Below are 26,962 nucleotides of genomic sequence, written 5' to 3'. Positions count from 1 at the left end.
CAGTGAAGAGCTCGGGGGGGGGGGGGGGGGGGGGTGAGAAAGATAAAGATAAAGGAAGACAAAGAGGGAGAGACCATAGGCCAAATTAGAGAATGAGAGCAACAGGTAAAGCGGAGGACAGGTGAGGGTGCCAAAGCGCCCGGGGCTCCAGACAGCATGGACCTGGCTATGAGAAAACTCATAATCCCTTCTGTTTCTCAACCCCCCCACCCCCTGCTCTCCCTATGCCTCCCCCCAACCACCCCCCCACCCCCCACCCTCGCTCTCGGGCTGGCTCTGTATCGGATTGCTGACTTCACAATAGGCCCTGAATCATCACTCTAGCCAGAGAGACACAGGGAGAGACGAAGAGGCGGGCAGGCCGGCGGAGAAAGAGAAGGTGGGACAGACAGACAGACGGGGAGACAGGAAGACAGACGGACCAACTCAAGGACAGGGAGAGTAAACTGTGTCTCTCTGTGGGAAACTTGCTTCCTTAGGAAATCTTAAAAACATCCATAAACAAATCTAACAGAAACTTCAAACAAAAAATGCAAATTTGAAATGGTCTCAGTGAGACTGGAAAGTTTTGTTTGTTGTATTACAATACATGTTGTATTGTAGTTTCCGACCTATTAACACCTACTGTTCCACCTGCGCGATGGTAGCACTCCAGTATGGAGAACTTTTACATACTGCTCATAGTACTACTAAAAAGGTTTACTGGTAGATTTGACTCTTTGTCCTTTCAGTTACGGTTGTAAAAACAGTCCAGGTACGAGGCACAGCAGAGCATTTAAGAAAAAAAAAACACAAAAATGTGTTGCTCTTTAAAAAGTCCATATGTTCTCGTACAGGCAAACCACTTCCAAGAGGGCGGGTTGCTGGTTTAAGGGTTAATGTTATTCAGATTAGCGATGCACTGATCTGATTCACTGGATATAACTGACCTTATCCTCTTGATAAGGTCACTTATATTCACTGAGTCATAATGGCCTCATGTTTTAAAGAAGAAGGGGGGAAAGAGAATCAGAGGAGGATACCCTATGTTGAAGTGTCAGAGCCGGTAGCAGGAGAGTGAAAGTAGGATTGGTGCATCTATGAAGCAGATATCATCTACACAGTCAGGACTGCTTAAACAATTTGTCAATTAATCGATTAGTTGATCGTATAGAGAACAGGTTGACAACAAGTTTGATAAATCTGTTGATTGTTCATTGTTTATTTATCAATCACAAATATTCATCAGTGCAAAGCATCGGGTTCCGTATTTTCAAACTGGAGCATTTGCTGCTTGTCTGATTTTTATTTTGTGTTTTTTATCATTGTTAATTAAATATCTTTGGCTTTTGGACTGACACTCAGACAAAACAAGACATTTTTTGCAGCCAGGCATTAAACTCATGAGTCACAAGTACACAACGATCCATAGCAAAGACAGAAGAAATAAAAAATATACAGTATATATATATATTTAAAAAGACTGAAATATTTAATAGATAATGAAAATAGACATTCCTTGCAGCCCTAGTGTGCAGTACAGTCAGTACAGACCCAGGTCACAGCCCATCTGGCCTCGGCGACCCCTCAGCTACCTCTCTGAGTCTACGCTGCAGAAAGAGAAATCCAATCTCCCAGCAGAGCAGCAGAGGAAGTTCTCGCGGCAGGCATGGCAGGCAGGTTCCTCCGTAACCAAAGCACAATTGTTGCAATTTCATTTCCTTCCCAGCAAAATGAGGAAACATGCTCCTTTTTTTTTTTTTTTTGTAACCAATGGCAGATGAGCAGACCAGAGCGAACAAAAGGTGGGCTGTGCTATCAAAGGCTCTATTTATGGACGTTGCTGCGGGAACAAAGAATAAAATGTTTTACTACTTCGACTCCTGTTCGTGTAATGTCGTTATTTTTGGAGGAGTCTGAATTCAGTGTTGTTACTGTTGTAGTTTCTTTGAGAGTAAACTTCACGTTAAAATGTTCAGAAGAGACAAATGTAACATCTGGCAATAATGAGATTTTCCCTGAAAACTCGGAGTGATCAATAAAGTGAGGAATCTTGGCATGAAATATTGTGCCCTGATTGACTTCCATTAAACAAGCATGGTCACGTTATGAGACCGTCTCCACTCAGATGACCTCAGTCGTCCTACACCACACAAAGTATATGTGTATAACAGAGAAAGAAACACCTACACACACACACACACACACACACACACACACACACATATACTCTCACACAGACACACACAGCAGACACTCAAGCACACATATCATGTGGTTTCCTGTCTGGTGCGTTCCTCTAGAAAGCCCACGCCGGTTGCTCTGGGTTTCTAGATGGATTCTCCAGTCTGTTTGGGGGGTTTGACTCTGTCAGACTGTGATTGGCTCACAGGCCGTCTGTGACCTGCTGACCTCACACCTAGCTGGCTTTCCTAGCTGGCCGGCCAGACTCTCACTCAGATCTCTTATATACGAGTTATAAATTATCTGGATCAAGGCAAAAACCGAATAGGTTTTGGTGAAAGACAGATGTTTCGGTTGTTTCGTGCATCTTAAATAAAAGTAATGTCAAAACAATGGCTGTAAAAGCTCTTATTCCATTTTCCACATGATCATAGAATCCTTGGTTTATGGTATTAACTTAGGCTGATTTCTCCAAGTTTCCAAAACTCAGCATAGTTTTTGAATAGAACAATCACCAATTCACTATGTGGGTGAATCCAACTTCCAGTAAACCTGACAACATTACACTCCGGCTGAACAACATGCATACAAAAAAAAAAAAAAAAAAATCATATTGTGATTATTTTGTCAGATATTACGATTTCCGATGAGTCATTTTAGTGGGAGTGGTAGTTTCTGCATTTCAATTTCACTGCAAAAAATATACAAATGATGATGATGTGATTTTTGCTGTGGTCTGTACCAAAGCCTGTTCCCTTACGTCTGGAGAATATGACGTGCAGGATGGGGCATCTCTGTAGCACCACAATGCTTCATTTAGGATGATATGTATTATGACACATTTTACTTTCAATAAAAACTGCAGCTCCTGTGATTTGGATATTGCACTTGTCTGCGCTGTGACTTTGGTAATACTTCAAATAATTGTTGAGCCCTACGTTACTGTAAAAATCCTAAATATTGAAGGAATAATTGGGGATAATGAGAAATGTGTTTATTCACCGTCCTGATGATAGTTAGCTTAGCTTAGTTTATAGACTGGAGGCAAGTTTTTTGCCTGGTTCTGTCCAAGGGTAGCCAAAATCAAAATCAGCCTGCCACCACTTCTACAGACAAGAAATAGCCCGACAAATAAAACCACAACTTGTCGTTTTTATACTTCGGTATTTCCTTACCACCTGCGATCTCCATTTGGTTGTCTCCATCCCCAGTAACAAGTGTCCTATCAGCAGCAGCTCCAGAGGAACTGAGAGGAAAGCGACCAACAGTAGAAATCTACTGGTCGAAAATAGTTTTCACCTCGGCTCCATGGGAAGACGTCAGCATTGTTTTTACTTTTTGATTCATTGCGTCGCTCTTTATAACTTGATCAGTCATTACACATACAGTTAATAAGTTCAGAACGTATAAACAGTGGGAGATTAGTGTGAACAGCTGTCTGTGCAGATTATACTTCTCTAAGTACGCCAGAGGAAAAAAAACGAAACAAAAAAACAATAGCACAGAAACGCCCTACATTTTGCTTCCTTTTTTCACTCGTCTGCTTTTCTTTGACCTCAACTCCTCCTTTTCCATAGTTATCAACCATAATGAAATCAAGAATAATAGCATTTTTTTTTCATGAACATATTAAGTGTCCTAAATATTTTCTTCCCTCCGTGCAGCTCAGACGGAGGGGACTAGAAGTCTGAACGGCAGACTCTCTCAGCAACGCTCAGCTGTCAGCTAAACATAAATCTTACAAGAATCACTGTACACTAAGCTGAAATTGAAGTGCACCTCGGTGCCACAACCAGGATGCCAGCCTACTAGAGGGATGCCAGGGGGTAGCTGTTACACTCCACACTCCTGTGATCTGTCCACATGCCTTGTCGCCGGGCAGATTTTGAAACGACTGTCTATGACGCCAATGCAATCTTGGCAATCAGGGTTGGGCCGTGCTCGTATTTAGCTACTGCTGCTGCATGTAACTTTGTGTGAATGTGTCTGTATGGGGTTGTAGGGGTGAAAGAGGGGTGCAACCTGACCCCTTTCCTCCTCTAACTCGGTCTCTCTCTCTCTCTCTTTCTGTCTTTCTGTCACACACACACACAGACTGGGACAGCTGCCATACTTGGGGCCTCTCCCAGCGCACCAGAGGAAAAGGCTACGGCTAAAAGAACCTTTTTTCCCCTCTTTTTTTCACCCCCCCCTCCCCTCCCCTCCATCTCTCTCACTTTTTTCTTCTGGTGGTCATACGTTTAAATCCTACAAGGCTCTCTGGGGTCAACAAACACCCCCCCCCCCCCGTCTCTCACTGCTTCCTCCACTAGCCAGCAGACTGGTGGCTTCAATCAGGGCTCTGTCGGATCAAGAGTCATTGAGAGACTGTGTGTGGAGTGTGTATTCATATGTGTATGAATACACACTGATCTGCTTAATGCTCATACAAATTGATGATTGATTAACTAAATTCATAATATAACATTTGGTCCAAACAGCATCATTCATGTCTCCTCATCATCACCTCACAGCATCACTCAACAACAGCGACAACGAAAAAAAACAAAACAACAACAAAAAAAAAAAACCAGTTATCACCTTTTCTCCAAAACTAAACAAGTATGTGACAACAGGTGGAGCGAGACACTTAAACAAGCTAAAAGTAGCATTACGAGGCTAACCACTGTTGGCCCTGCCTCGGGCTCCTTCCAGGGCTCCCTGAGGACCCCAGACGGCAGGCTGGCCTTCGGCAAGCAGGCGGCCAGAGAGGACTTTAAAGGGTAGAAGGGTAGAAGGGTAGAGGGGAGGGGTGGGGGTATCAGGTGTCAACAGACAACTCCCCGAAACTTTGTGTGTGAGGTCTGCGCTGTTTTCTTAGCCACCCGAGACACGCCTATTTCAATGAGGCAGTGCGAGGAAAAGAATTAGCCACTTTCAGCTTAAATATTTAACAAGAGGAAAACATTCAAAAAGAAACAAATTACAATTACCGAATCAATTTACAAATTAAAACCTTCACTTTCAATTGAAGTTGAATTCAATTTGCGAAAGTGAAAATTTTAATTAGTGTCACATCAGTTTGAAGATTTCTTCATCTCCTATAACATTAAACTAAATCTGCTGCTGGGACGAAACAAGACATTTCATTATGTTAACCTGGTTTGGGAAAGTGTGACAAGGCATTTTTCACTATTTTCTAACATTTTGATAATGGGAATAATGGTTAGTGCCTGGCCAACATTATCACTCTACTGATTATATTTTCTTATACACTGTTATCCCCCCTGCCCTAATTCCATTTCCACACCATTATGTCCTTCCCACTGTTATCACTGGGGGTTGACAAAATATTGGAGCAACCTAATAAAGTGGAAACTGAGAGTGGATTATACACTGCGTCCCCCAAATTTCCTCAAATCATTGATACCAGATTCTGATCCAAAAATAAATCCACAACAACTAATCAACTACACTTCACCGACTAGCAGCTTTATGTCGTAAACTCGAACATTTCGAGCAAATAAAAAGGTAAAGACCAAACACCCCGAGAAGTCACAAATCTCTCCTCTATAGGCTCGTAGGTCTGCGTGACATGATTAAAATCTCTGCCCTTGCTCTGAGGTCTCATTTCCAACCTGAACAATTAATCAATGTCTGTGAGCCGCAGCTCAAATTCACATTATAAATGATATCACTGCCCTATTTAAAGCAGGTGAAGTAATTGTGGAATACGGACATCAATATTTGATATTTGGATGGCAGCAAGACAAGATGGATGCTCATTTTCTTTCTTTCTTTCTTTCTGTCTTTCTTTCCTTCTTTCTTTCTCTCTCTTTCTCTCTCTCTCCCTCTTCCTCACTTAATAAGTCTCTATGTGTGTGTGTTGTTGTGTTCATGCACTGTACAGTATGTGTGAGTGACAGTACTCCACTGGGGTCAGCCCGTAATCTAAGCCGGGGCGAGTCTGACAGAGCAACACAAAAAGTGGGAGAAAAACAACATACTTCATGTGCTCTGTCCCACTTCGTGCTATTATTACTGCCGAGGCTGGCAGGTCAGAGGGAGAGAGAGAGAGGGAGAGAGAGAACCAGGCCTGATGGAGGAGGAGGAGGAGGAGGAGGAGGAGGAGGAGATGAAATTACACCTGTTCTGGTGGCTGACTAACGACTTTGAAATGCGAGTGGACTTCGCTCGCCGCCAAAATCATTTTCCCAACAATACGGCCTGATCTTTAAACAAGCAGAACTGGGACGCTGTGCTGACGTGACGCAGAGACAGCCTGCTGTGCCGAGACACTAACAAACACTCAGGCTGTGTGTGTTTGTCTGTGTGTGTGTGTGTGTGTGTGTGTGTGTGTGTGTGTGTGTGTGTGTGTGTGTGTGTGTGTGCAGAAGCACGTGTTTGAGGTCTAAAAGATATGGGAGTGACAAAAAATAAGTCCAACTTTTTAAATTGAATTAATCAGTAACTTCAATGACAATGAACTCACTTGAATTACACACACACACACACACAGACAGACAGACACACACACACACACACACACACGGTTCCTAAATCGATGTCTATGTCCACGTCTCATTCACTCTGACTGCTGCCATATGGTTACTGTACCCTCACTGAACCACATCTGCTGTGTGTTAGTGCACACACACACACACATCCACGCATCTCTCCATTGCACCCATACCTCAGACTTGTGTGGCCGATACGAGGTATACTCAGCCGCCCACACACACACCCACACCCACACACACACCCACTCACACACACACACACACACATACAGTAGCCTTTAACTCACCATCTGTTCGTTGAGGTCCTGTGAGGCCTCCATGGCTCCTTTGGTCGTGATCCACCGCACACTGAAGGGGCAAAAAACAGAGAAAACGAAAATGTGGGTCCGTGGGTATTAGGTCTTTTTTTATTTACCTGTGCACAGGTTGAATGGTAAATGATCACCTGCACTGACTGTTTTTGGAGGGATGCTGGAAAGCAACCTTTGGGGTTCCGGCTGCCAAATTCAATCACTTGTGGTCACATATTTGGATGAAACCACCCATCAAACTGTATTCATTTCTTTTTTCTCATGTCTTTGCGCATCTGTCGGTCAGGCCTTCTGTCAGTGTGTTTATGTGTGAGCAACAGGAGACTGAAGGAGGGAAGCAGCAGCGTTAACTTCAGCATATCATCTTCAGCCGAGGGTGAAGTGGAGAGATAATTGCAGAAGTAAATATCAACAATGAAAATGGAGAAGTGTAAACGATACGGTCGCTTGGCTGGCTCTGGACCACAGACACAGTGGGCTGGCTAGCGCACGAAGACAGTGAGTGACCCTATTAATACTAGACAGGAGAGGTTGGATGCAGGAGCCTGGAGTGAAGACGGAGAGGCCGAGGTGACCGTCTGCAGCTTCAGTGAGATGAGATGCTCGGCAAAATGGAGCCAGAAAAGGACATTGTCCTTCTTCTTTTTTTCCTTTTTCTTTTTTTTGTTAGTTACAGTCCTGCGGAGAATGACGCTGCAACAAAAGGCCAGCAGAAAACAATGGAAAACAATGCCGTCATCCCAACAGCGCAGCACAAAATGGCCTCTCTCTGCTTTATCGTGCAAAGGCCGTCAGAAAAGTTTGACAGTTGAACAAAAGAGTGGGCTGCAAAGACACGCACTCACATGCAAACACAAAAGTCCTTCCCTGTCATTAGATCTGAGGTTCCCACCAAGTGTGGTAAGGAGTGCCACTGAACCGTTTCCAGCTAAGTTTTCCCCCCACGAAAAACCACATTTTTTATGCATTTGCTCTACTTCACCTCAGCTTAAGTAAATAAATATTTTTTACTGCACCTGCACTTTGAGGGCCTGAGAACAAGCTGCACACGCCGTGCTCTCTGCACGGTGTAATGACGGCTTTGTGTCACACAGTGTGGTCAGCAAAGTGAAGAAAGGTATACTATATCAGTATACAACACACACAAACACACACCTATGCGTGAACGGTGTGCGTGATGATGTGCATGTTGCAGATAAATGAACTGTGTTCTCTTCTACAGAGGCCGTATTCCGACATGTAGTTTTAAAGTCACTCAATAGAAAGTTTGACTCAACACGTGGGATACTAACAAGTTTAAGTATTAAATTTGAGCGATGTGTCTTTTTTTGCAGTTAGTTCAACGCGCGTGTGTGTGTGTGTGTGTGTGTGTGTGTGTGCGCGTCTGTGGAGTTCTCTAGCTCGATCCTTTAAACTAACTGGCATCCTTTTAATTTTTCATAGCGTTCAGCTCTTCCTCGCCTGAAACCGAAGACAATAATGCGTCTCTCAGGTGAATTGATTTGTGCCCAAGCCTCTGACCCCCCCCCCCCCCCCGCCCCCCCATCTCCCTCTCCCCCTCCCCCTCTCTCACCTTTGTGGAGGGCAGAATCATCCTTCTATCTGGTTGCGTTTCACTCTCCCCTTCATGATTTATTCTTCTTTAGCAGGGACGTAAAGTTTACTCATCATTTTATGAACAGAGCATGAGTTTCTCTGACTTCTGGGGCATTACAGTGTTTAATTTATAGTCGCCTATATGTGACCCTCATGGGAAGAATGAAAGTACAGCAGGTTAGAGTAGGTCTTTAAAAATATATACACAAGTCAAATTTGATGCTTTTAAAAATTCTTACATTTTGTGAATTTCTGATGACCCACTGGTTTGCCCACTTATTATGTGTTGTATCCCACTACACACCACACTGCCTACAACCACCCAGCAGTTACCTGACACTGCACAGGGAATCAATAACGCCTGCCATTTCCTTCAGGCTCCCAGAAGAGAGAATTATATTTCTCACTATCGCTATTGACAACGACATAAGAAACACATATGGGACGGCGGGGGAGCACCAGAGAGTGGACTGCACAGCTACACTGCGGTAATTTCACGCTATAAAAGCCGAGGAGAGGAGAATGTTGAACTAACCGCAGACTGCTGCTGGCTGGAGAGAGGTTGGAGTGAAAAGTCACAAATTCAATTCGACTCAAACCTCGTTGGCTTTGCAAGCGTTTTACGCACAGGTCGATTTTTTTTTTTTTTTTTTGATGATATATTTAAAGGGATTATCTTCCCACACGTCTTTTATTGTTAATATGAAGGATGAAGGCACGCTTCTTCTTCTCTCTTATATCTGTGACTCTGTTCATTGGGCCACATTTACTGTTTTCAGCGGCAAAGCTCGGGACGCACACATAGCTTTTATTAGTGGGAATAGTTGCGCGAGTCATTTTTAAAAATTATAAAAAAAGAAAAAAAAAAAGTCTTATGTGGGCCAAGTACAGGCCCACCACAAACATTTCTGCAACACCATAAAGAGCCAGAAGGCGATTAAGAGAATGTGAGCCTATGAAGCTTTTTCTTTATTACATTACAATCCAATGATACATTCTAATTTGGTCAAATGCTCTTAGTTTTGCACCCATGTCGGCTTCAGGGTCTTATACTAAATTTATTAAAAAGACAGTTTTTCATATTATTGTCCTGCAAGAGCAAAATAAAATGAATACATGAGACAGAAAAACAAATATAAAATGTGAAATAAATGTAACATAAATGGATAGAATTTAATAGATCAAAAAAGTTGCCCCTCATAAACCGATATTGTCCTTTTTAAACATTTTTAATATATTTTTATAAGACAGTAAACGCCAGTCCCCAGTAATATTTTCCTTACATCATAACGCAAAACAGGCTATTTCAAATTAAGTGCAGTTTCCAGTATGAGCTTTATTCTAAATGGCCAAACTGCTATTTAGCTACTTCATTTTTTATTTATTATTATTTTATTTCTTTTTAAGGCCAGGGTATTAATTTATCTTCAGCCTCCATAGGCCTCTGCAGGGCTTTATCATTTTCCCCAAAATCTCCACCCTCCTCTTGTGCATTAATGCGCGTTGGTTAAGTATGAGTCCTTAATGTGAAATCTAATCTGCATGGATTACGGCGCAGTAGGCCCTATCAGATTTTGAGTCGGCGCGTAACTTGTCATGTTGTTAGGGGCAGGCCAATAGCCAGGGGCCATTCAAGCCCTGAGAGCCGTGGTATAAGATTCCTATTTCCTACATATCAAATATAAACACAAACTCCACGTGGGACGAGAGGAGAGATGGGGAGAAAAAGCCGTGGACACACCGTGTGGAGATGGAGGCTGAGCACTGAGGAGGCTACACCTGATCAAATCCGGATATAAAGATGTGCAGCAGAAACTGACCTGCGCGTCAGAGATCCACGTGTGGCAAATAATAATCAGATTAAAGCCAATTCTATTTTTATCAAGTCATTTACATTTTTTTTCTAAATAAGAAAAGCGTCATGTGACACCAGCTTTACATGAATGAGGTTCAACTCCTATTAATTTGCTGTTAATGTCAACCTGTAAAAGGTAGGTTTAAAAAAAAAAAAATGTATTAGGTTTTTTGTTTTTTTTTACCGGAACATCAATAGTTGGATAAAATCAATTTAACCTGTCGAAGTTTGGACTCAATCCCAAAGTGACTAACTTCAATATTATCTCATTTTATTTATTAGTGGCTATGTAACCACAGAAATTCATGTTGTTGTCATTAGTTAAAATTCCTTGTCAGAGGGTACGTCATTTTCAGCTGAGTCATGCTTTACACGTCAGGACACGCTTTGATAACTATTTCTAAAAATTCAATTTAATCAGACTGAATCAAAAGCAAAAAAAAAAAAAAAACAACCCTATGACAGCAACAGTTATCATCTGCACACTTCAGCCACCTCAGCTGTCACCACAAACCCTGGATCTGTAACTGTGTGAAAATAGAAGAATAAAGAGTGACCATGGGCCTACCTGTGTTGAAATTATTTTTTTCCCAGCAAGAAATCAGCTCCCAGATTTCCTTCACTTCTTGGAAGCTCTCATCATCAAATGCAGTGTGGTCGCCGCACAGCTCTCCCTGCTGTCTGCAGGCTGTCACTGACTGGACCAAAACACTTCAGCCACTGCTGGCCATTTAGCAGCAAGACTCCCCCCCAAAAAAAACACACACAGACAGTCAGACAGACACACACACACGCGCGCGCGCCCGAGGAGTTACTCGGAGTCGATGAAACAGATTTACAAACTCAAGTGCGCGTCCCGGGACTCGGTCTCGGTGACCGGACCGCTCTCTTGTGCGGGAAACACCATTATTTTCAGTCCACGTCCAAGTTCGAGCACCAGGCTGTTCAGAGGCATTAGACCCAACTTCATTATTGAGGACCGCGCGGCTGCGCATGCGCTCAGCTGCCATGCCGACACTATTGGGCAAGTGTCCAAAGGAGTAATGGGGTTCAGAGGGTGGGTGGCTGGGTGGGTTAGAGGAGTAGGGGGTGGGGGGGTGGGATACCGAGATGACATTCTTATTAATAGTTTGGCCCAAATGACGTGCTCACAGTTTTATTTATATTTATCCCATCGTAGCAAAAACAACATGCACCCACTGACCAGCCTGGATCTACCTATCTATCTATCTATCTATCTATCTATCTATCTATCTATCTATCTATCTATCTATCTATCTATCTATCTATCTATAATTAATAAATGAATAAAAACATAAATAAAATGCAAAAACAAAAATGTTTTCATACAGGGGCTATTTTCTTTTTTTGTTGCTACTTTTTAGACATTTATTTAATAGCTAAATATTAGCATTTTCTATTAATTGCATTTCCCAACACAATTGCCTTAATGCTGTCTGAAAGCCTTTTCAGAAGTGCCAGGAATAGTTTCTAGACTATTAATTTTATTTTAATCCAAATAATTTTTGTTTGGCCTAACACTGTCATGGGACAAAATTTGTGTTTTAAAAAAGTATCAAAGAAGCAAATAAAACAGGGAATACAGAATAAAACAAAATCAAATCAGTTTCAGACAAAACTGGTACATAACCAGAAAAGCGACAGAAGACGGCAAAGTTATATGTTTAGGTTCCATCATATTAACTAAAATACTGTATATTTCACCTGCAGTCCAAAGGTGGTTTTCCTGATTGACAACATGAACAATATCAGAATCAGGTTTGTATAAAACTGCACTGTGGTGGATACAGACCTCGGCAGCTCCTGAGTTCAACTGATGAATGAGCCACATAGAGAGTCACTAATACAATACGCACACATCAGAGCAGACATGATAGCAAAAACACAAAGTTACCCGGACAGGCAGGGAAAACATAGTGCAATTTCATCTGTACGGAGGAATGGAGAACAATTACGCCAAGAAAAGCCAGAACACATGCAAAACAAAGCAACAAACATAAATCAGAATGTCTCAAATAAATCTTGTGAGGGTCAAATCAGACAGCGCTGCTCCTCTGTGGCCTCAGAAAGATGACAGATTTGGCCTCGGAGCTAAGTTTATTTGAAAAATTGAATGTTTGTTATGGCTTATGGATTCTGTGACTGTTGGATCCCGCTGGCCTCGGACCAGCGCTCTTTTACCATGCTGTCATTTATTTGGGATGATGATGTCAGCAGCCTCTCTGACTGATCTGTGATTGTTGGTTTAGAGATCCTGCTGCATCTTACATTCTTTCCTCTGCTTTCTCTGCGGCTCTCATGCACACAAATGCAATATTTGTTTATGTGATTCAAAAGGCTTTTTGGTAATATTATTGAGAATGAAAAGAGCTAATGTTTCCCTGGCATCGTCCATTGTACACAAACACTGAAAAAAAAAAAAGGAAAAAAGAAAGATGTTCTTTGTGGCATTGGTTGGCAGGCCCAGAGAGAAAGAGAAAGTCACTCACATATGAGCAAAGCAAAAATAAAAACGTAGGGAGCAGAGAGAAAACGAAGTTGTTATATTCATTTTCTTCCCTCACTGCTGGGTTGACCCTCACTCCTTTCATCCTTTCATCTTTCTATCCCTTCATTTTCCTTTTCCATTTGTCTGTTTCATTGGTTGCTGGAGCTGATCCCAGCTGCAGGCTGCAGAAAATCATGGATGCAGTATTAGTGATGTCACCCTCACATTAGTGGCTGGCCTTTTTTTTTTTTTTAAGGCTTGAGCTTTGGGTTTATCACTTGCCACTATCTTGTCAATTAGAAGGAGCTAGAAAATTGGCTGCATGAGCATCTCCTCAACATTAAACAACAACATTTTGTCCAACTTTGTTCATGCCCTATAGAGCGACACACAGGAGAGTTTTCTGACACGACACTCTCCTATACATCAGGCTGACATCACTTGTCTGTGCCCGTCCAAACCACTGCAAATCACTGCTGAAAAATAAATCCATTTTATGATGTGACAACACTATGAAATAACTTGGTTAGGTTTAGGGAAAGATTACGCTTTGGTTAAAATAATTACTTTGTTAAGGTTAGGGAAACATTGTGGTTTGTGTTTAAATAACCACTTTGTTAAGGTTAATAGAGCTCTGTCGTCATGGTTACAATAATAAACATATGGTTAAGGTCCGGGATTGATTGTGGTCATGCTTTATAATAAAAAAAAGAAAAAGGTATTGACTGTCGGGTGGAAACGGGAAGCGAACAGTGGTTAAGTCTGATGTTACTCTAGCGGAGGATGAGGCAGTGTAGCGACAAGGGCGTGATCCCCATCTGGCTTCCCACCCCATTGGAAGTAACATGTTCTTGCCTTTTGGTACAGAAGAATCCATGAGGAAATAAAGGTGAAAGTCAATTGGAAAAGATCATCTTTAAGATGAACAACAATAACACTTAATATCTTTTTAATGCCATTAGGTCACATGTAAGTAGTGAAATTATCTACTAAAACTTTATCTTCAATTGGAAATAAATGTTCACTATTTCTAAATGAATGGTTGGATTTTTTGCGTCAATTATACATCAGTGTAGCAATCACCACGGAAAGTCCAATTCTCAAACAGCTGTCATGAACAGCGACCGTTGACTGACACCGGCCTGCTCAGCTGTAGGCGTCATCCTGCGAGTGTCACCTCGCAGGATGACGCCTACAACTGAACTTTTTAGTCACGTATTACATGGAATTGAACAGGATAAGCGGTGCAAAGTCATATGATGCCATGCGTAGTAGGCGTGACATTACATGATGACTGATGTGTGTGTGTCTTGGCACTGTGTTGGGAGGGTCAAATTCAGACGCCTTGGCATGGTCTGTGGGCAGGCACTGGCATGGCAAACAGTAGCCTGATGCTACAAGAGAGAGAATAATAGTGACTGTAAACTGTAAACACTGCACTGGGATTCTCTTTTTCAATGCGCTCGGGTAAAACTGCCTCAGATGCTCATCTAAAATTGTCCCATATAGTTACTGGGGTAAGAGTGAGTTCCCGTAATATGAAGTCCATCATGGAGCGCAATTTAATTTGACCAATGCAATGTTCCACACCAACACAGATATATTTAGGAACACGTCTTTATTGGTATCATTTCCTCATTTATCTCTTGATTTGGAATGCACATTTCTTCACGCTTCTCCCGTCCATATTGCTATGCACTTAATGTTTTACTTCGTGCACCTGTTTGCACCTGTGTCAGGTGGAATCTGAAACTATGTGTTGTGCAGCTTATATACTCAACGGCTAGTCCTTGATTTTACATGGACAGTGTGAACATGTGTAAACACATCTGTCCATTATCTATGCAGGAAACAAAGGTATTATAAAGAAAATCACCTGCTGTCTGAATGTGTGTCTGATCTGGGGTATATATCAGGCGCTTTACCCTACTGTTGGTCTGTTGGGCTGCAAGGCGTAATGTGGTATACACTCCAAGTCCTACCTTGTTCAAACATTTGACGTACAATTTTTTTTTGCTATTTCGCATCATTTTTCTGAGTGTGCGAATGGTTAACAACAGATGTTACCTGCTGTCATAATATATGTTTCTCTTCGCTCCCATTTAACCCTTCAACAAGAATAAGGCCTAACCCGCTGTGCCTGTCTCCTTCTCCTTCCCACAGCAGACTCAGGCCTGAACTCTGCTGCCCAGTGATTGACACATTCTGGCAGAATAAATTAAAACCTCAAGCTGTGACAGAGCCCGAAATAGCAGGAAGCTGTCGCTGACCTGCAGTCTCTAGTGCCACATGTCAGCAAGCTTAAAAAACTTGGCAGAACATTCTGCACAAAGGAAGCATGTACAGGTGTTTGTGTGTTGCTGTCGTGGTTGGTGTGAGAGTGTCTGAGTGTATTTACATGAGTCAACAAGTTCGTGTGTAGGTTGATGCTTTAACTACACCTGTAGTGGAACGACTTCATCCTACAAGAGTTTTTCATTGCTTTTCACTCAGTCTTGTGAAAAACCAATTTCAACTTGTTTAATTAAACTGAAACCACTTTGGAATTTGAAGGCAGTGGCAGATGGATCTATTTTTTTGGCCAGCTGTTCTCCGGAGGGTTACGCTGGGGTGGGGGTGGAGGGGTTTAAGCCCCAAGATGTTTAGTGGTGTAGGACTGCGGGTCCCTTTGCCAAGTCACAGAGCTCCTGGTTCTTGCCAAGCTGGGGGTGGGTGAGAGAAAATGCCATTTAGCTGGCTGGTATTTATAGATATGTGAGGAACTTGTGCTCAGGCTGGGCCGAGGTGCTGACGACGTAAAACGAGAGGACGCTTCCAGAAGTCGAGTGTCAGGGCACACAGATAAAAATACCCGGTGAAAGATGGGCCTGGTCATTAGTGGCGCAGTCTGGCATGTGACATGGCAGCATTCAGAAGTGATTTATGATTATTACTACAGCTAACCTATACCTCTCCCTTTCCTGCCCCCACCCTCCATCCCAAATTGGTTTGCTAAATGGAATGGCGCATGGGGTTTATTTCAGGGGGCCGAGTACACAGAAAAAAAAAAATTCTGCTGGCATTTTCGACTTTGGCAGAGTGCCACAGTTGGGTTTCAGATTTTACCACAGTATTGACCGAAAAACAAAGGCGATATTAAATTAATCCCCTCTGGTAATTAAGATGGTGGCGAGAGGCAAATCACACTTTCATATTTCTGTCAGCAGGAAAAAGGTGCAAGTGCAAGGATTATTCCTTACGAACACGTTAAAATGGGGCTGAATTTCTCAGCGTACGTAACGACTTCCTGCTGGGAGCATCAATCAATCAGTCAATCAACTACCTCTACACAAAGATGATGCAGGCACTGTGATGGAGAGAGAAGGGGGGGGGGGGGGGGGGGGGGGGGGGTTACTGAGCTCACTGCAGGCCGCTGCCTTCCCTAATTGCCGGAGCGAGCTGCCACAGGGAGGAACAAAGGAAACATTTAACACATCGTAAATTCCTGTAATGTCCTGCAGAGAAGCTGCTGCTCCGCTTACACTTACGTCTTTTTTTTCGCTGACTCTTTATTAGCGTCCAGTGACAAAAAGAGACACATAACGCAGTGAAAGACAGTTAAAACTGAATATTAATTTGGCTATTTTCTGCATCTACAAAAGTTTTGTTGTATGTGGCCTCCTTTTTTCAAAACCATTGAAATCCATTTTCTTTTATCCCTTTATTCTTCAGAGGCTTATGAAATAGCTTTGGGGTGGTTTTAGTCTCAGGTGCTTCCAACCTTCATGTGGCAGGAAAAGCTGCTTCAACGTCTAATTAAGACGTTTAACATTTAAAAGTTCGACATATATCCTTACAAAATGATTGCTGGCATTAACATGTAACTCCTTTTAGCCGTAATTGGAGCTACATATCATCTGAAGAACATGACTAATGTCTTCTTCTCTTCATTTGAAAAAAGTGAACCTTGAATATCAAGTCCAGATTTAGACTTGCATTGTGTTTCACAGACAGGAAAGCTGTGTGGTTAATACGCATAAATACAGCACTTCTCTCCAAGAGTCTGCAGAGAAGTGCTACAACGTCTCACTGAATTCCTTCCCGGCCTTTTATCCCTCAAGGCAAATGATGGAGCATATGTCTTACTCGGTGAGATGGTGATCGAGTGTGTGTGAGAACTGTTGAGGGGAAAGATGGAAAGAGCGAGAGAGAGAGAGAGAGTGTGTGATTTTGTCCCACTTTGAGGGTCCTAAGAGACTCCTCACTTGTGTGGAAGCATGATACAGTACAGTATGTGTGTTCCACATAGATGTGCACGCTGTGTGTGTGTGTGTGTGTGAACGCAACACGTACTGCACGTGTGTGTTTTTCAGGGGAGGGAGGGGTATCAGGCCAACAAAATTAGTTTACCATCAGCTGTGCTCTTGCTCTGGTTCGGTCCCAGCCTCTGTCCAGTATTTCTTCCAGCTCCCTCCACCTAATGGCGGCTCAGGGCGGTTTTACTGCACCACCCTGGGGAGGCTACTGTGGCCAGATCCAGAACACTTGGCTTTATGTGGATTGAATGTTTTATGGTTATGGACATAATATTTAAGTATAGGAACAGTCTCGCAAGAATCCACCCCCGCACCACTATCCCCAGGCCTAATAATTACACCAGCCTAGGAAAGGTAAGTGGGAAAAGTACATATGCTGTCTGAGAGACATTATCATGAAGTTATGTAATTGAGCTCACACTGTTCAGTGAGAAATCTAGGTGGACCGCAAGTTTGATCACTAGCTTTTTACACACTGATATATCAGCCCATACTGAACCAAACAATGTCCGAGGCTGATGTTCGGCAACATGTAGGTGAAACTACAGGTTTAAACTCTAATTCACACCACACACATTTGAATATGGACAACTTTGAAGAAATTTACTAAATGCAAATACGCAGAGCTACAAAATGCTGCTCCCTCCTGAGGCAAATATCATGTCTAGAAGTGGTCAAACTATTTATACAGGCAACACTAAACTACTAAACACTAAGCAACAAGAGGCAAGTGGATTTTCTTTTGTCAGGATCTTTTTAAGCGATTTTTTTTTTAAGCAAAGTTTTAACGGCGCAGAACAGATTCATTACGTTTTCCCTTTAAAGTCTGTCCGAGAAAAAGGAAAAGAGGGAGCGGAGAGACAAAGAGAAGGGAAAGACCAGCCACATCAGCTGGCCACATGGTGGTGTGTGATGTCATGTTAAAACAGTTAGCCTTTGGTAGCTATTGCTGCGGCGGTCAAAGGGCAAATCACTTGTGATTTTCACTGCTGAGAATCTGATGTATGTAGCTTGTGTGTGTCCTTTACGTGAAATGTGTGCACATGGGCATGAGGGAGAGGGGGAGAGAAGGAGAGAGAGAGAGCATGTAAGAGTACTGCAAAGAGAAAGCAGCTGAAACATAGAGACAATGGGCACATGTGAGTGTGCACCTAACACTGTAACCCTGTCTCCTAAAAAATATGTTTTTAATAGTGATTTCATTTCATTCAGCGACTTCGTTTTGATTTATGATATTGAAACATTTGATATTAGGTGTTGTGGACATTGTGCACCAAAATCCTAAGCTACTAGAGTATCTTGTTTTGACTTGTGTTTCACTGAATGAATCCAACTTTATTGTGAAAACCCAATGTGCTCGCACTCGGGCAGGAAAACTTAAACGAGGGGTTATTTCCACATACCAGTGTCACAGCAGGTGATCCAATTTTGCATGTCAGCCTGGTCCATTATGGACTTGATGTCCTACATTCTTGTAGCGCTAAATCCGTCACATTTAACACGGTCAAAAAATGTTTAACATCCAAACTCTGCGGACTTCTCCACGTTTTATTAGCATTATACAAAAGCATCAAACTGCTTGAAGGCAATGACGTTAAACTACAACCGTATAACTGTACACTTTACAACAAGTGTAACCTTGGCATAATACACTATTCAACATACACATTGACTATTATAGGGACTTAAATAAAAGTTAGAATCTAAATAACTTGTCCTAACAGCATGTTTTATCAAAAAATATGTTATGTACTTAATTGGCTCTGATATTAGGTCCTAGGTGTATATAGTATATGGCCTGTGCCCATCTGCCCCTGAAGGATTTATGATGTTACTGCCTGCTTTGGCAAATGTGCCTTACACTCCCACCACTGGATATTAATGAGAGATCTTATAAGAGTTAATTACCAAGAATTGAGATCCTGGGACTTCACAGATGATCCCACATATTGGCACATTTTGCAATGACAAGGATAAAATCCCTTAAACCTCCACCAAAGGCACCACCGCTGCCTCAAACACCCCTTAAGTGGGGCCCCTGATGACATGTGCTGTAGTTATTGCTTCTACTGATGTGATCTCGTCTGGTCTGCATGTGAGGTGTTTAGGGGACATCTGCAAGAAATACAGAAAATAACCTGGGTTACACTCTCCTCCTCTAAACTGCATGAGTCTCTGTATGCACATCATTCACACTCTGTGCCGTCCACCACCTCAAGTACATTCTCAACCTGCAGGAAACACTGCAACATCTCTCTCTCTCTCTCTGTGTGTGTGTGTGTGTGTGTGTGTGTGTGTGTGTGTGTGTGTGTGTGTTTATAAATGATTAGGTAGTTTAATCATGCACAGTCCCTCAATGGCCCTCTTTGCCTGAGGCCCTTCAGAGTCTAGGATCGCCACTGCATCTAATTAACATTTCTATATTTATAACATGAATATAATGTCACAGCTTCGCTGGTTACTGATTTAAAGATAGAGTAACATAAACTGCCACCCTCCTGCTCCAGGCCTTGTCTGAACGGTCAGGGTGAAAGCATTACACGCTCCACTCACCTAACACAACACACAGTACCTGCTGCTGTGAGATAATCACACGCTGCAAAAGTCCCAAAACCCGAGCAGAGCAGGAGCGAAATAACTTACTGAGCCACGCGAGTGCGCGCGCGCGCACTCACAGAAGTCCTGAATTTCTCTTGGTAGAGCTGTTGTCATGTATGAAGAGACCCAAAACGAACACTGTAAGCGGCCAACTTAATCATTATAAACCAGTTATTTCATTATTTCCCAAGCTTTTCGATCATTATGAGCTGTTTCCACTCTGCTTCTCTGCTCAGTCTTCAGATAACCCGGACGATGAGTGTCAAACTATTTCACAAGGCAAGACGGAACTGCAGAGAAACAAACTCAAACCCGCCTCCCGCTTTAAACAGGAAGCAGGAAGAAGTGTGTAGAAGTCAGCGCCTGGTGCTGCTCTCGTTAATGAACCTCATAAAGTAATTAAGAAAGACAACTGGTGTGCGTATGTATGCGTATATACAGTATATGATTATATATACTGAGAATTCATGGGTGTTTATTGATACTATCTGTAGCTAAAAGTACTGAACCTGAGCGCTGACTGGACTAATACGAGTGATTCTGTGAAAACGAAACTAGAGTTGGCCGAGGGAGAGTCCACACGAGAAAACCGACAGGAAGAAACACAGAGAACCACAGGAGAAAACGACAGAATGGCTGCTAACATATCACAGTCTGAAGCGGATTTCACCTGCCCTGTGTGCTGTGATATATTTAAGGATCCCGTCGTCTTGTTGTGCGGTCACAGCTTCTGTAAGCACTGTCTTCAGGAGTGGTGGAGGCAAAGTAGACTCCAAGCATGCCCAGTGTGCAAGGAAATATTTCCAATGGCTCAGCCCCCACGTAATCTGGCTCTAAGAAACCTGTCTGACAGCATGAGACTACAGAGGAGCAAGAGAGAGACGTCAGGATCTCAGGGGCTTTGCAGGCTGCACAGTGAGAAACTCAAACTCTTCTGTCAGGATGATCAGCAGCTCATCTGTGTGATTTGTAGGGATGCACAAAAACATAAGAAACACAACTGCGTCCCCATCAATGAAGCAGCAGAAGAACATAAGGTGAGCAGAATCGTTTAATAAAGCAACTGAGAGAGGATTTGGGTTTAGTAGTTTTCAAAATTTTAGAAATAATTCTTTATAGCAAACAAAAGAGTTGTGTTACTAATCTGCTGTGTAACTGTACCTTTTATTTGCAGACCAACCTCAAAGTTGGGCTGATGCATTTAAAAAGCAAACTGGGGTCATTTAAAACACAAAAACTCAACTGTGATAAAATGGCCAGCCACATCAAGGTAAGTCACAAACATAGAGTTCATAGAGGCAGTTGGCAGCGTATGGTGTCGCCTGCTTTCATCACAAAGGTGTTTCTCCTCAGCTCCAGGCTCAGCGGACGGAGAAGACAATCAAAGAGGAGTTTCAGAAGCTGTACCAGTTCCTGAGAGCAGAGGAGGCTGCCAGGATAGATGCAGTGAGGAAGGAGGCGACACACAAGAGCGAGGCAATCAACATCAGGACTGTGAATCTGAATGCAGAGATCTCCTCGCTCACAGACAAAATCCAAAAAATAGAGGAAGAAATGAGAGCTGATGACTTCTCATTCATGATGGTAATCAGTAGTTATCCGTATTAATTAATAATCTGATCTTGATATTGATATTTAACAAAAATGTATGTATTGATTTGTTATTGTGTTTTCTCTTTATTTGGCAGAATGTCAAAACCACTAGGAAGCGGTAAGTTGTCTTTTGTACACTGTCAAAGTACAGCAGACTTCAGCATTGTATTACAGTCCTGGATTGTTTGGATTGGTGGTGGGGAAGTAGTAGTTTACCTGACACACATTTGCCAAACAAATCAGTCTTTTCTCTGGTAAAAGTAAAACATACAGTTTGAAGACTCTTCCAATAATTGTGAATCTCATCTTGCAAATATCAATGTCATTTCCAACAAAGTAAAATGTCATAAACTTATTTTACCTACTCATTTCCTGCTCAAGTTAGAGGTTGCAAATGCAACAAAATAATTTGGGCTATTTATTTATAAATTGCAGAAGGCTATACCTATCCTCTTTATAACGTTGGGACTGGCTATTCTGCTCCTCCAGATTAATGTTAACATTTGCCATAAGTATGTGCATGCACAGGTTTCACATAATTAGTGCGCAGCTCTTGTCTTCTTGTCTATATCCAATACGTTCATGCTTTGGTTCCCATGAATCCCTTATGCATGTGCAGGCTATTTGAATCCAGAGTGGGAAGGATAGTGTCTGACACAGACAAGCTCAAGTACTGTATAGAGTGAAAACTAATGAGTGTAAATTAATTTAATGACTATAGAAAAATAAATACATTGGATTTGTAGATATTTAACAAAAACTCTACCAATGTGGGATGTTTGATCATGTTTATATATATATATATATATATATATATATATATATATATATATATATATATATTATAATATTCAGATCCCAGTGGAACCTGCCAATACCAGAGACTCCATCAGGAGCCCTGATCGATGAGGCCAAACATGTAGGAAACCTGCTGTTCACAGTCTGGAAGAAGATGAAGAGTATAATCCAATACAGTAAGATATTTATTATGTTGTTTCTTTTTGTGTTTCAGGCTGTTCTGTGAATACACTGTAATGCCCTCAGTAAAACTTTTTACTTTAATAAACATCTCTGTAAACTTTCCCTTTCCCTTTTTTCTCTGAAGCTTCTGTAATTCTGGACCCCAACACTGGCTGCTCTTCTCTGACCACATCGGAGCACTTGACCCGTTCAACAGTTAGTGACAAGTGTCAGCCACTACCTGAAAATCCTGAAAGGCTGCGCAGCACCGACATTCTTGGATCTGAAAGCCTTAGCTCTGGGAAACACAGCTGGGATGTGGAGCTGGGGGGTTATTGGTATGTTGGTGTGGCTGCTAGAACCAAGGACCAAACTTCTGATAAGATCTGGGGCATCTACATGTGTGTTTGCACAAACATTATGCGTGAACTTACTCCAAAGGACTATGTGAAAATCGTATCTGAAGATTTGTTTCCCCAAAAGGTCAGAGTGCAGCTAGACTATGACCAAGGAATACTATCATTTTTTGACCTTGATAGGAAAACACCTGTACACACCATCAAACACACTTTCACAGAACCAGTTTTTCCATATTTTCGTGAAAATGCCAAAATCCTTCCATCTGAATTGTCAGTGAGGATAAGACAACTGAGATAAACATTCTGCATTACTGCAGAGGTCAAACAACCAGATGAGCCCTTGAAATGGTGTTTACTTGTTGCCATGTTATTAAGTACTACAATCTTTGTCAAAAAAATGTTTATTTCTTTTGACTTCCTTGATTTGTTTATGTTTCTCAGATTTCAGGTATCTATTTGTAACTTTGTTTGGCCAATAATTTGTTAATGTTTGGAGTAAGTATTGTCATCATGCAGGCTTTCCCTGTTGTCTATTTGGTTTAGTCTCCCTTAAAGGGGCACTCCACACATTTTTACACATCCAGTTCAGTTTACTCGTCACACAGTCATTAGGGTGACCTCAGCTTAGGTATGAAACTTCAACAAACTTGGAAGTCTAGTATTTGAAAAAAACAAACATTAAGGAGGCAGGGGAGTGTAATGAAATAGAATACTGGGTTGCATTATGGGAATTGTAGGATCCAGTGTCTCTGTAGGTTGGCTAGGGACTAAGAGTCAGAACATCTCGCCATCTGCTGCTTCAATTTTGACCATTCTTTTTTAAAAATCTCTCTCTTGTGAGTTCCCCAACTCTATGGAAGTATGATCCGTGGAGTCGCCGTGTAACATAATTCACGGCATGTTTTTAATAGATTGGATGATTTACAGGTTGGCAGAGATATGGTTAAATATCTGGAATGTGTTTGAGGTTTCAAAGTCTTTTCTGACTTGAATTTATCCTTTGTATCAACTGTTATGATTTAATTGTATATATTAGTTGTTGTCTTAAGGATAGTGAAATGAAACTTTCGATATATCATGTAAATATTTAATGATCAGATTAATAACAGGGATAAAAAAAATCCTGTTTTTTATTTTTATTTTGTTTTCTCCTACCCTGTTTTTTTTTTTACCTTTGAGGCTATTTTTTGTGTTCGGGCTTAATAAATTAAAGTCACTTAACCTGCACAACTGTCAATATCGGTTGAAAAAAACTGATTACACTTAAAGAAAACTGTTAAAAACACTACTGTTAATATACCGAATACCACCACATCTAACATGAACCTTGAAAACACTATAAGCAAGCTGAAAACAAACTAATAAACACATGCAACTCTGAGCCCGTATGAATGTCTTCATTGGGAATCTCCAGTATTCCCATAATGCCCCAGTGTGGCTGACATGTCTGCCTACATACACACATAGCACAAAGATGAATCATTATGAGGCAATGCTTAATGTCTCTAGTGTCCTGCCATCGTTCTCTCTCTCTGTTCACCACTGACAGACACATACACACACACACACACACACACACACACATACACAAGTCCGAATCTCTACACTGATACTGAATCTCAGTGGTATTACAGCTGGAATGCCTGCTATGTTTTTTCAACTAATGAAAGAATGAAGAAAAACAAACAGAGGGGCCAAATTAAAAGAGAAAAAGGACTGAGAGAAGAAAACACACCGAGGGAGAAGAGGAAACAGAAGGGGCATGCAGGCGTCTCTCACTCCATTTGTATTCCTCTGCATGTTGTACATGATTGAATGATTCTCAGTGCAGTTTTCTCAGGGCTAATTAAGGTTGGAGATCAGGGGTTGACTGACACATCTGCTCAAATATGCTCTTGGGGGGGATTTACCCCTCCACATTACCCAAGATAAATTTCAAACTTTATAAGTCTGTCTTTAGAGAAAGCTGTGTGTCAGTTTGAGTGATTACTCTTCCATTAATTTAATTAGGCAAAGTGTATTTCTCAGGTTTGACATTTTGAATTAGAACATTCGGATTTTCTTTTTCATACCTTTATCCAAAATTGAATTCAAGAATAGGAAGCTTTGACCTACACGTCATTTTATAAGTAAGCAGTTTTAAAGGTCCAATATTTGACACTTTTCCAGTGTTTTATTTAAAGTATTGATCCATAAGAAAATATACTGTATTTGTGGTTTTACCAAAAGCCATCTCAATGTAGTTTACATCTCCTCTCTCAGGCTTCTGTCTGGCACTCCAGCAACAACAGGTTGGTGAGCCAATCAAAAGAGCCCAAGCTCTGAGGCTCTCTTCTGATTGGTTGTTTTCTGGGTGATAAAATAAAAATATACAGCCCGGGTGGGTCCGGTGTAGGGCAAGGCTGAGACAGGTGACTGTTTTGTGGTGACATCACAAAGTTAAAGAAGTCCCGACGGCTCGTTTTGAAGACAGTTTCTGAAAACAGTGCGCATTTCTCTTTGGACTGAGTGCTCTGATACTTTCACAGAACTTACAACACAGAACCAGAACCTAGACCTGCTTTATAATCAAAATAGACATGGAAATTTCACTTAATGCAATATGGGAACTTTAATGGGTTTATAGTTATCAAGCTGAAAATGATCCCAAATTGTGAAAACTTTAATGCAATTGAGCAATGATCTGGCAGATTTCACATTCTGGAATAAAAACCATTGCTGTTTTTTTTTTTTTTTTTTTTTTTTTTTTTTTTTTTTTTTACTTCTCTCTGCAAATCATCATTCTTCCTGTATAAACCATTGCTTTAGCTCAAAGGAATGACGGCAAACCAGCGTATCCAACCCCCCTTTTTTTTCTTTCTCAAAATCCCCTTTGAATGATCAGTCATTCCATGTTGACCAGAGAGCACTGAGGAGCCACTGGGGTGAATACGTCAGATGTTATTTTAGTGAAAGTGCCATTTTTCTACTAATCAGATGAAATAAACACATTATTTCTGAGTAATTTCAAAGCGCTGGATATTGTTTTTGTAACCGTGTGGAAATTAGTTTTGTCCCAAAACATTACAAAGAGAATCAATCACATTTAACATCAATGATTTTACTTTCATGAACTAAAAGGCATAACAAAGCAATCGGTGTGTGCGTTTTTACTGTACATGGGTGCAATGTGTGTGTTAAACCCGTATCTAGGTACTAAACACGAGTGAGTGTGCTACTCATAAATCATACATCTGAGCGATAAAGAAGGGGACACTGAATGAATCAGGACAAAGAGATCAAAAGCGGACCAGCTCTTACTGACCAGAATGACAACATGGCTCTGAACTGGAGCCAAAACGGTAGGTAGATATCAAGTTAAGAGGCAAATAGAAAGAAAACAAGAGAGACAAACAGAGACGGGAGAGATGTGCCAATTGCCTGAAGGTTTGACACAGAAGACATACAGTAACCGTGTCTGTCTGGACCAGCACCTATGTAGTTTGACTTGGCTTGGCTTCTGAGGAGAACACAGTGTGTGTAAATGTGTGTGTGTGTGTTGGGGTGTTGAGGAAAAAGCTGCGCATGTGGGGACTGGATAGGGGATCGCTAAGTGTTGGAAAATGGAGAAAACAAGCAAGACATGTAACGAGAAGGTAATTAAAATGAGCACAACACACTGTGTCAGTCCACCGATGGCTACTGGCTAAATCAGTGCAGTCAGTGTACATAGTGTAATGTATAGATACAAGAGCACACGCATGGAAACGCACACATGCACTTTTATGTGGTTGTTTTTCCATCTGCTCCTTGTTTTCAGGTCCCTTTGGTCACTTTTTTTGCTCATGTTATTGTGGTCTGGATATCTTCAAGAAACAGAACTCCAAGTGTATGATGTTGTCATTTTACTCTCTCTCTCTCTCTCTGTCACACACACACACACACACACACACACACACACTCACACGCACACACACACACGCTGTTGCTCTCTCTCTCTCTCTCTCTCTCTCTCTCTCTCTCTCTCTCTCGAAGGGTTTATTGTTTTGTTTGGCATTTATGTTTCGCTTGGAGCCAATCATTGAAGAATTTGAGCAGCATGTGTCCTCAGCAATCATAATCATGAAATCTCTCCTGGTCTCTCTCGCTTTCTCTCTCTCTCTCTCTCACACACACACACACACACACACACACACACACGGACATACATAGGTCTGATTGCTACTCAGTCTGGTCTTTATAATG

The 26,962-nt window shown here is 41.7% G+C and overlaps 2 protein-coding genes across 6 annotated transcripts in view; one reads left to right on the top strand and one right to left on the bottom strand.

Annotated features, from left to right (window-relative positions):
• The window catches only part of eya4 (EYA transcriptional coactivator and phosphatase 4), a 45,620-nt gene extending 34,227 nt beyond the window's left edge, over positions 1-11,393 (bottom strand). For all 4 annotated transcript variants that reach the window (XM_056405232.1, XM_056405234.1, XM_056405233.1 and 1 more), the window contains exons 1-2: positions 10,993-11,393; positions 6,950-7,010 (exon numbers count right to left, since the gene is read on the bottom strand). In XM_056405232.1, the coding sequence (XP_056261207.1) occupies positions 6,950-6,982 (33 nt within the window). In that variant the 5' untranslated portion in view covers positions 6,983-7,010; positions 10,993-11,393. The remainder of the gene's footprint in view (positions 1-6,949; positions 7,011-10,992) is intronic.
• An 8,778-nt stretch (positions 11,394-20,171) lies between these two features.
• LOC130160852 (zinc-binding protein A33-like) lies at positions 20,172-24,112 on the top strand. 2 transcript variants are annotated; one of them, XM_056363628.1, is made up of 7 exons: positions 20,172-20,400; positions 20,437-20,863; positions 21,001-21,096; positions 21,180-21,410; positions 21,515-21,537; positions 22,275-22,393; positions 22,525-24,112. In XM_056363628.1, exons 2-7 carry the CDS (start codon positions 20,459-20,461, stop codon positions 23,034-23,036), a joined length of 1,386 nt encoding a protein of 461 aa, XP_056219603.1. In that variant the 5' UTR covers positions 20,172-20,400; positions 20,437-20,458; the 3' UTR covers positions 23,037-24,112. The 2 variants fall into 2 exon arrangements, with proteins under 2 accessions (XP_056219603.1, XP_056219602.1); XM_056363627.1 differs by having other exon boundaries at positions 20,172-20,863.
• The last annotated feature ends 2,850 nt before the right edge of the window (positions 24,113-26,962 follow it).

Source organism: Seriola aureovittata, chromosome 19 (genome assembly GCF_021018895.1).
Source record: "Seriola aureovittata isolate HTS-2021-v1 ecotype China chromosome 19, ASM2101889v1, whole genome shotgun sequence".
Lineage (NCBI taxonomy): Eukaryota > Metazoa > Chordata > Actinopteri > Carangiformes > Carangidae > Seriola > Seriola aureovittata.
Note: the sequence above shows the minus strand (reverse complement) of the source record. Positions and strands in the feature narration are given on the sequence as shown.

Excerpts from the sequence above, each read along its gene's own strand:
- LOC130160852 (XM_056363628.1), top strand. The coding sequence starts at position 20,459 with ATGGCTGCTAACATATCACAGTCTGAAGCGGATTTCACCTGCCCTGTG. Across the intron at positions 21,411-21,514 it reads ATGACTTCTCATTCATGATG|AATGTCAAAACCACTAGGAA; the intron begins GTAATCAGTAGT and ends TTTATTTGGCAG. Across the intron at positions 21,538-22,274 it reads GTCAAAACCACTAGGAAGCG|ATCCCAGTGGAACCTGCCAA; the intron begins GTAAGTTGTCTT and ends TATAATATTCAG.